Raw genomic sequence first — 10895 nt, 5'->3', positions numbered from 1 at the left:
AGCCTTCCGAGGTAATACGCATGTTTTCAGTGCCGGAATTTTTAGCATCACTCCGTGCAATAAGAACTTTTGAACATCTGAAGGAGATCTTGACAACTGGGTAAGTTCTTAAAACATTATGTCGGACGAAGAAAGGCCGCCGGCCCCTCCTATACGAATGACTTCCACAAAGGACTCTTCCATGTCTCCGGCTTCCAAGCCTTTACCGAGTGCTCCTGTTGATGAAAAGAAGAAGAAGGCAGCTACATTTCGATTCTTTACGAACAAAGGAGACGAGGACAGAAAATGTATGTAGCTTGCTTGGCATTTGAAGTTTCTCTGAGCGGAGACTGATTCAGTGTTTTCTGTTATGGCGTCGAATCACTAATGTCATATAACCTACGACTGTGTTGTAGATTCGAAGAAAAAACCTGAGATCTCGTTACCAACGCAATTTGAACACACGATTCATGTGGGATTTGATCCAGTGACCTCGGAATTTACGGTAAGTCGCCAATTTTATGCAGAATTTCGAATTCTCATCGAAAGACTTCAAACGAAATCGATCTGTCAGCTGTCGAATTGGCTTCCTCCGTGCATGTTTTGGATCAATTGTGTTAAATTATGTCGCTTTCTGCAGACATCACGAATTTACTTAGCTCGCAATAATCCTGTATTTCAATGTTTTTCGTACCCTTTTCTTGCTTTTCCTCTAGTCTTTCCGGGTGATAATGTTGGACAAAAAAAGAGATTAATTTGGTACGAAAATTGTAGATGGTATGCATAAAAAGACTTGAGACTTCTCCTGGTTATGTCTGCCAAGAAGAGCTCTAGCACAGTTGAAGGGTCAGAAACAATATTTCTAGGCATCAGTGTTTATGTTGTGCATTTAGCGTGGCCTTACTGAGTTTATTGTCTCGAATCTCAAGACTTTTGTGTAGACGTCCTTGGTAGGTGGCCGGAGTTGAAGTGAAAGAATATTGATCAGCCTAAAAAACCTCGAATATTATTGATCAAACCATTTGTTGGTATCTTATGGGTGCAGATGTTTGCCTTCCTTTGATCACGCCAAACTAAAATTATTTGACCCAGCAACTTTGCTTTCATGTAATTTAGTACTGTAAATCGCGGTAGATGGAGTGTTTTTCAAAAGAACTTGTCTTGTTCTGAAATGTGTTCGAATTCAGCTCACCTGCGGATAGCAGATGAACGTGCTCGTGAAACCAAACCCCCTGTGGCATTTCTGTTACTTTCGCTTTCTACACATTTCGTTTTACACTGTATTTAAGAAGTTCGTGGTGGTCATAAATTCGATTCTGAAGTTGCCACAGTTCCAGCTGCAGGTGTACATGTAATAATTATTGTTCAATTCTTTTAATGACCTATTTTCATACGTACTCTTCTAAGCTTCTGGCCAGTAAACCTACTAAACTGAATTCTGGCGAGAAAATGAATTTTAAAGGGAAGAGTATGTTTGTCTTTTTTCCTTGAAAAGGAGATTTGTGCAATGCATTGCAAATTGTGCACTATACGGTTTATATGGCCGATGTCATATTAATTTACATGTATTACTGTATACATTTATATGTATTCCATCAGGACAGGTGTATTAATTTCACTGTGAATGAAAGGTAGAACTTTGGTTGCATTGTTCCATTTACAAAGGTATTTTTCACTTGTGGATATAACACCAATTTCACCGGGTCTGTCTGAAAGTTGAATTACAGTAGTTTCATGTATTTGACCATTCGACAAAACAGAACACTTAACTTTGCAATCAAGGCAGTGGGATAATTTTGCAATATAAAGTTGTCTGCAGATTTTGTAGTTAATTATGATGTTTACATTTCACTTTTTTGTTGATATGTTATTGAAAAAATAATATATATGGCCTTCAATAAATTTAACCTTGTGACATCTCTCTGTACTCTTTCAATCAACATTCATCTATGTGTACAAGTATCTTTTAAAGCTTTTTTTTATGTTCCAGTGCAATGTAACATTTACCGGTAGTTTTGTTCTTATGTGTAGTATTAACAAGCATCATATGTTTGAATATAACTTGATTTTGGCCGTAAGCATTTCTTTCTTCCCTAGTTTTTCTTATATACTGTAAAAGCAATGGAAATCGAAACAAAAAATATAAATTATAAACAAATTTTGGAAGCATCATGTCAAATTATCTGCCAGCTAAGTGACACTTCGTTCTTAACATTGCAATGACTCATTTTTTAAAATTACGTGTTCATTTCAGTTTTCAAATCAATTTTTATGGGACTGTTTTATATAGTGGAAGGGAAGATCTGAAAAGGGGGGAGCATGTGTTTTCTGCTTACATTCTAAAGTCAACTGTATTTAGCCCAAGGACTAGGGTCTCTCTAGCAACAGGAAGATCCTAGTGGGGGATAGGAAGGCCCTAATGCAAACTATTTTCACTTGGTTGCTCCAAGAAGTGATGTTTTTTTTTTGGGGGGGGGAGGGGGTGGTCAGCAAGTTTGTTCAACCAATTATGAACCATAAACCAATCCTAAATTTCTGTATCTAAACCAAGTAAAATAATAATTATTGTTTTGCCCTCTAGGATCTATGTAGTGAAAGATTTTTTTGTCATTTAATTGGATCGTGATTTCTTAATATTGATTGTAATAAGTGTCCAAATTTGCTTCCATTTTTGGCTGAAAACTTTTATTTTTTTGGTGCATACTTGAATCCATTAGTTCTGCATCAATGATTTTTACCCTTTCACTCCTGTGGGGTTCCCCATTGACAAGTAAATCGTCTGGCATTAGACAGAGTAAAATCTGTAAGTCTCATTGGCCCTTACAGGAGTGAAAGGGTTTTAATGGGGACATGCTTTTTGAGTGAACCTAGCTGTTGTTAATTTCATTCATATATCTGTATTTTTTTTATTTTATTTTTGGTTTTCTGGACACTCAATTACCCAGACTATATACCTGAGTCCCTATACATGTACAGAAAGTCCAAATTATAGGGGTTTGACTGTACATGTACAGAATGGGACACTGCACTTGATGCATATTTGTAAACCCCTTACTCGGGGTGCAGAGATGGCGCAGTGGTGAGAGCACTCGCCTCCCATGTGGCCCGGGTTTGATTCCCAGACTCGGCGTGATATGTGGGTTGAGTTTGTTAGTTCTCTACTCTGCACCGAGAGGTTTTCTCCGGGTACTCCGGTTTCCCCTCTCCTCAAGAAACCAACATTTGACTTGAGTTGTGTTAATTGTTAATTTCAATTTACAGTGTCCCCAATTAGTGCTTCAGCGCTAGAACGACTAGACACTTAAATAAAGTTCCTTTTCCTTTCCTTTCCTTTCCCTTTTCAATAATTTATTTATGTCAACATCATCAGGAACCGAAACCCTTAAGCCCATGAAGATACACGTAAAACTTTGTTGCACCTTGCACAGCATTCAGATAAATTTTAGATGAAGTAGAACTGCCAAACATCTGGACAGTCCATTTTGATGCCAGTCACCATGGGGCTCTGTACATCTACATTTGAAAAGTTTGTCATGACCCTTAAGGACTTATAAGGATCTATGACACTTGGAAATGTCCAAATCCCAAGTTGTACAGCTGTATTGAGAACTTAAGCACACACAGGGGAGTCAGTAATATTCTTTCACGATTTAAACACTTTTCCTTTAAACTCAGTTCTTGGTTAGTTCAGTTACATGAAGTTTGTGTAAATTAATTGGAGTGGAATATTTTCTGATACTGTATTTTCACTATGCGCGATGCTATGATAGATCTTCAGGCCTTTGTTGACCTGATACAGTGTAGCACAGAGAGCTGGTTTTTACTTTCAGGATTTCTGAACTCTGCTGATTTTGTATAAACAACCTGTTGCAAGTGGTAAAAAAATCACATCCTTGATTTTATTTTTGACAGGGTATGCCAGAAGCATGGGCCAGACTTCTTCACACCTCCAATATCACCCAAGCTGAACAGAAGAAAAACCCACAGGTTCGTTCAGGATTTTGTTGTGTTGCAGATGCAGAATTATTTATTAGTAGTTGTGGTAGTAGTCGGAGCAGGTCATAGTAGTTGTACGTTGTAGAAGTAGCAACAGCAGCTGCACTTGATAAGAGGATATTTCATTCAAAAGATGTATACTGTAGCTATACCTCTTACCCTTTTATTGTAAATGTAGGTACATGTAGTGAAAAGCACTCTTTGATAACACTGTCATTGAGATTTGTCCTCCTTGCTAAAATGCTCCAGTGCAATATTTGATTTGGGAGTAATTTCAACAACCTGTATCACGTTGCTTTATGCTTACCGACAGTATGTACTGTACGTGCTTTTTATCACTGGGATGTTTTCCTTCGTTTGTCTTTTCATTTAGGCTGTTCTTGATGTCTTAAACTTCTATGAGGGAAATATTGAGAAAGAAACCACAACAAAATTTATGACAGTATCAAAGCCATATGGTAAGTGATAGCAATTTTTTGAAATTTTCAACAACAGATAATGTAAAACATACAATAATGTAGAGGTCAAAACCTTTGACAATGGTGGAAGGAAGGCATTAAAAAAAAAAGCTTCTAAATGAAACATTTAAAAGAACACTTGAAGACTTCATTATTTTACTTGAAGTACGCATAACTCCAATGTTACTGTGGCAAAGCAAAGGGAGAAATAGCCTAACTTAGCAACAATTTGAATTTCAAGAAGAGAATGGATAATCTGTTCCCTGCTACCAGAGGTCTTTTTTCTTTTGCATTCGCTGGGCTGATGAGTACACGAAAAGAGACCTCTTCCATGGGTCGAAACTGTCTACGTTGATCATGTGCGGCAGTTACTTAGTGACTGAATCCTGATGTGATACTTCATGTTGTGTGGGCTCACTTAACAACGTACAGCACTATAGAGTACCAAAGTGATGATGTCACAAAAATATATATATTTGAAATCATGGGATATGATGTCATGTTCTTATAGAGGATCCTAAATGATGCCCTCATACCCAAAATTAGCTCTGAATTGCAATTCCCGATGGAGATATAAGGGATCAAAGTTTGATAGCATCCCATACAAACCCTTCAAAATTTGTTCTGGTTCCTTCAGTTTGGAACCAGCTCAAAATTAGAGAGATTTATATGGGGCAGTATCAAACTTTCATCCTTTATATTTCGGCTGGGAATTACAATTAAGAGGTGATTTTTGGCAAGGACCCTTTTCTAAGGACGCTCTATTTGAAAATGGTGCCAAATCCCATAATTTCACAAATTAATTTTTTTGTGACGTCACACTTTGGTACTCTATTACTGTAAAGGAATTCAATTCAGCGGGTTCAATTTACAGTCAGCAAACATATCACGGGGCATGTGGTTTGAAGAGTGCCGTCCAAAGTTGTGGATGATGTTTGGATCAAAGTGAATTTCGACCCATGGCGGAGTTCTCTTTTCCTGTACACTTCAACCCAGTGAACGCAAAAGAAAACAGAGCTCTGCTAGCAGGGAAGAAAGTTGTAACATAGAGATGACATTGTGAAATCCTGGATTTAAGAGCACAAGAGTTAAGTGTACAAAGGAAAACTATTTGTAGCAAAACTGAATGGAAATAAGTTGGCAATGTGGGCTAAGGGGCAGCAAGAAAATGTGTCAAGAAAAGGTGATAGGAAGGCTGTGCAGGTGCATACAGGAATTGTCTAAGAGATTATTATTGCTACATGTAGACACCTTTTGAGCAGTTTAATTTAAAACAGTGGAGGAATTATTTTCGCTCATGGCCTTTCCTTGGCTGGGTTTTCGGTTTAATCTCACTTGTCATTTGCTTATTGGGACAGTTGTTTGGAAAATTTATGTCACAAATCACTCTTGTAGTTTGTTAAATAGCACCAATAATTCCAATCATTATTGTAAAATCTTTTTCTCATTCCAATTTTGTAAATTAGTTGAAAAGTGAAGGCAAAAACACATATTCCAGCTACATTTGTTTCCTGTTAACCCTTTGACATCCAAACCGGCCTAAACCGGCCAGACTTAGTATTTTACTCTCTCTAACGCCAGACGATTTTACTCGTCAATGGGGAACCCCTGGGAGGCAATGGGTTAAACTATGTCTGGCTTGACATAAAGTACATACAGGTAAAGTGGCCAAAAATACTTAAGAAGGTTACCAGCTGACTACGGACAACATGCTTAGCTCCATGCAGTTGCAAGAGAAGCAAAGATGGTATTACCTGAAACAATCTAGAAGAAATACCGAATGCTGAATCTATTCTATTCTATTCTATTCTAGAGTGAGTCTCAATCGAGTGTTGTAAACCAAAACCAACGTAATTACTTTGGCCAATCAAAAAGGATGGAGGCAATCCAGTAAACTAATCAAAACTCAAAGTAACTACATGTTGCCGACATAAAGCGTAGGAAAATGTGCACGCGCTAGCCACAATTGGTTTTGGTTTGACTTCTGATTGGTTGAAAAAGTGGCGTGAGAACTTCGAACCAATCACAGAGTGAAGTAATACAAAACCAAAGTAATTTGCTAATTACTTTTGACACTCAATTGAAAACCGCTCTGTGGTAATTGTGATGTTGTTATGCTTGAAAAACTCCAGATACATGTACATGTATGCATTGGTCCATTGATGATACTGCATGTAATATTAACTTTGCAGTAGCAAGTTATTACAATGGTCTCCATATAAACTATTTTTGCACATTAAATTCTGTTCTCTCATTTAACTTGCTGGCTATAAACTCTGAAATTAGCTGAATGAAGAGTAATAATCACTGTGGCTCAAAAAGTCCTGCAAGTGACAAACCTCCATGTTTGAACTGTGAAATGACAATTGAAAAAATTAATGATTATTCTACTTGTATTCATGCTTATTGAATATGAGATTGGTCAGACATTAAGCCAATTTACAGCCAATGTACACTTTTGGCAACTAACCTCATGATTAATTAACAGGAGTTAAAAATGCTGGCTTGCGTTACAACTATTACCACCTTCCACTGTCATGACAACTCAGAGGGGAGGAATGATAAATTCATATCCTCTAACTTGTTATCTTTTGTTAAATCTTTGATTTAATAATGAAACTATCACTACCCTCATAATATTATGACAAATAAAGGGCACAATAATGAGATGATAAATTAGGGAGTGAAATCAGTTTTCTCTGACAGAGTGATAAATAAATGTTGTGGTTGACGTTCAGTATTACTCTATTGTAGCAGCTCCTAGTAAAGGGCATTATCTTACGTCAGATACAGTGCCTTCCTTGCGTCATTCATCGCCGTCAACTTCCAGTAGCCCACTCTACTACTCATCTGTCTTGGACAATGCTACAGAACTGAAAATAACATGTTCACCATTTAGTTGTGCTTCTTCTAAGAACAAACATTCATCTAAAAGCAGCCTCAAACTTGTAATTAAACGGAATTCAAAGAAGCGCAGAAAATCATTACCTGCTAATGGTTCGGGAAGTACGGAGCAACAGAGAAAGACTAAAAGAGATGAGCGAAAGTCATCCCCTTCTCCTACTCGTGCTCTCCTCAAGTCGCAATCGGACACTTCTGGATCCTTAACTGGGTCATCACCAGGTTCATTACCAGAATCGTTAGCTGATGAACTTGAGAAATTGAATGTGAGCACCGAGTTATCTTCCACTAATCAATGCTCACAACGCTACTCTTCTGAGTCTCAAGGTATTTCTGTCTAGTGCTAACCTAAACCAGTGTTAAAAAATGATTGATAACAAATTCTTTGAAGTTTCATAATAAAATGACTACATTCTAACTATTAATTATTTTAAATATTGCTGTGTAAATATTAACTTTTTTATGAAGCTTTTTAACACTGTTTTATAATGCTGCAGTTATAACAAGAAGGCAGATGTGTGGGCTACTGGAATGTTGGATTGTTAGCGTCGCTGGCATTCGATCAACTAAGCCGGTCTTGCAGTCCTTTGCTGGTCGTTGTTACTCGAGTGGTTGTCTTCGGCCATAAAATTGGAATTGAGTTCGATTATTACTTTTACAAGTCCTTAGTCAGCATCTGGCTTCTTTTTAAATCTGTAGTATCTTTGAAACTGGAAGAAAATAAAAGATAATCTTGTCGGTGTTAACCATTTTTTGGTTAAATTCGAAAGGTGAATTTTTGATCCTATTTGTGTAAGCAAAACCCTTACATCTTTGGTTTAGCACTTCTTTACTCTGCTGAAAAGGACATGGAAACTCCATCCCTAGTTGTTGGAAGAATGGAGATATGCATTTGTATCTACATGTTATCAGCTGCGTAACTTGATTGGTTTTCAGTGCCTGTTCCCTGGAGATTGGCCTTTTCAGTGGATAGCACCTCCCTCTATGGAAGCGCAGAGGTGTAGCGGTCTGTGCTTTGGATTTTTGACCTCAGGTTCACTGCTTCAGTATTATTATACATGCTGATGGGTATAAACCCTGCGATGGAATAGCATCCTACCCAGGGAGGTGTAGCATTGCAATACTCTCAGTTGCTTTGTGCTGCTTGAAACATGGATAAGCTTCAACTGTATGACCCTGTGGTTCATGTGCAACTTGAACTACCACTCATGGTTCCCTATTTTGCATTCACTTCATAAACTCAGGGTAGCACTTTTCCATGAGGCTGTTACAGTTTAGGATTTATAAACCACACATATCACAAAGTCTCATTGTGGTTTACAATCTAGAGAAAAAGAATAATAATAATTATTATTCTTTTTCTCTAGCACATACCTGAGGTCAGACATCTGCTGTTCCTTTAAGTATACCGTTGTGAATAATACTAGATTTGTGGTGTTGATTTTCTAGAATGTTATCATGTATGTTGAAGTGGAAAGTCCTTTTTAGCATTTTAAAGAAGTGCTAACTCTAATTTTTGTAAAAGTGTTAACAATACTACATTAAAAAATAACTGAACATTTCCAGATAAATCTGACTGTTATAGAAGGAGTGACTTGTGTGAAATTCTCATCATTTTGTTAGAGCAACTGGTATTGCTACCTACTTAGTAGTTGAACAAGGACAGACATGGCCAAGGGCATTCATTCTCAATTTATGCTACCATTTGTTATTAACAAAAACCTTATTTTAAAAGATGTAACAAACCTCCAGAAATTGTAACATGATGTCTTGCAAAGCCCCAAAAATGCTGCAGTGCATCCAACAGTCTAATTTGCCCATACAAGTTATGATAGAATTAGACTGTTGACACAAGCTCAAGCAGCAAATAATAATATAACCAGAAAACAATGTGTGTCATCTTGTGTTGTACAGGTCAGTCTCAGGCATCTCGCCCTGGAATTAGCGATCATACATACGCACCTCCTCTTCCACCACATGCGACGCCAACACACGTAAGTGCCATTTTTTTAGATGGAGCAACATTCCTGTACATGGACACACATTTAACTATCCATTATAATATTTAGGGCCATACTATACATGTAAAATATAAGTTGTCCACAATCAAGTCGTGGATGGAAGTGCAAAAGGAGAATGTGAAAAAATAATTTGTTCAAAATACCAGTCGTTACTTAAATGAGGCCCTTATGTTCTCTGTTGTATTTGCTTGCTTTAATATAGGGCCTGACCATCTGCCTCAAAAGAATTCCCAACAGTCTACCAAATTTTCGAATTTTGGCTTACAAAGCTCTTGAAATCTTTTTAGCAGTTAAAAATTGCTGAAGTAATGGGTGCGTTAATGTACATGCATGCATGAACTATCCCCAAACTTTATTTTTGTTGTGGAAACACCAGTATTTTATTTCTACAAATGCTGTTGTTTGTACATTTTGGTGACCTGGTGATTTGTGACCTTCCACGGGAAAACGTACACTAACGCTAAACCGTTAAATTGACCGAAGCGTTAGATATCCGTTAGCCGTCCGTTAGAAGTTTACATGAAACCGTCAGAGCGTCAACTTCATCCGTTAGAACGTTAGTCTTATCCGTCAGAACGTTAGGTTCATCCGTCAGAGCGTCAGCCTCGTCCGTTAGGGGTTTAGCCTCGTCCGTTAGAGCGTTAGTCTCATACGTCAGATGTATAATAGTTATTAACCTTATCCGTTGGGCAAATCTTGGATTCTGTTGGCAAGTGAATTAATAATCTGTATCGATTGTTCCGGATCAGAGGATTCGTAGAGCGTCGTTTAAAAATGTGACCCTCTTTGGGAAAACCAGCCGTGTCCTTCTACAACTTAGTAGAATTACATGTAGTAGAGCGCTTTTTAAAAAATTAAAAATACCGAGAAAAATGAAGGGTTTGTGTTCGACGTTCACCTCTGCGTACCAATAGTAAAACAAGGGTGGAAAGCTCGATTTCGGATCGCTCCAGCACCAAGCCGATTTTCACTGACAAATTCGCATCGTACAGGTTTCAAATCACGCACCAATCAAGCTGAAACTCACAAACAAATTCCTATCGTACAGGTTTCAAATCACCCACCAAGAGAGCTGAGACCCAGAGGTTTCCTTTCATGCCATTATATCTGAAATCCATCCAAAACTCGAAGCGCTGGACCTCAAATAAAATTGAAAAAATCCAGCATTCGGAACTCCAAGGAAGCGTAGTTGGAGTTTGGTGTGACGGCTTGCAGCCGTCACAACGTTTGCTCCTCTGTGATTGGCTAATAAGAAATCATCATCCAATCAGAGAGGAGCACATGGCGTGACGGCTGCAAGCATGTATCTAAAGCCGGTATACGAAAATCCTGCTACGCATCCTTGGCGCTGGGAATGCTGGAGTTTTCGATATTATTTGAGGTTGAGCGCTTCGAGTCTTGGATGGATTTCAAGCTGAAATAACTACGCTAATAGGTAGAATGGACAATAAAGACTCCAAAAACGAAGACCAAAGATCGAAGACCCATCCTGCGCGAACGCCAAATTAAATGTGATTGAATGATGCATGACTTACCAAAT

At 38.0% G+C, this 10895-nt stretch overlaps 1 protein-coding gene across 2 annotated transcripts in view; it reads left to right on the top strand.

The window, feature by feature from the left end:
- Positions 1–10895, top strand: part of LOC137983369 (serine/threonine-protein kinase PAK 3-like) — a 31608-nt gene that overhangs the window by 7943 nt on the left and 12770 nt on the right. The window contains exons 1-5 of one of the 2 annotated variants that reach the window (XM_068830582.1): positions 1–287; positions 396–484; positions 3892–3966; positions 4349–4433; positions 9249–9328. The exon at positions 1–287 is cut by the window's left edge and continues 78 nt beyond it. In XM_068830582.1, coding sequence (XP_068686683.1) covers positions 119–287; positions 396–484; positions 3892–3966; positions 4349–4433; positions 9249–9328 — 498 coding nt within the window. In that variant the 5' untranslated portion in view covers positions 1–118. The remainder of the gene's footprint in view (positions 288–395; positions 485–3891; positions 3967–4348; positions 4434–9248; positions 9329–10895) is intronic. The other variant, XM_068830581.1, reaches the window with a different exon arrangement.

This window comes from Montipora foliosa, chromosome 13 (assembly GCF_036669935.1).
Source record: "Montipora foliosa isolate CH-2021 chromosome 13, ASM3666993v2, whole genome shotgun sequence".
NCBI classification, from domain to species: Eukaryota; Metazoa; Cnidaria; class Anthozoa; order Scleractinia; family Acroporidae; genus Montipora; species Montipora foliosa.
The sequence above is the reverse complement of the archived record's forward strand: the minus strand, read 5'-3'. Positions and strand labels throughout refer to the sequence as shown.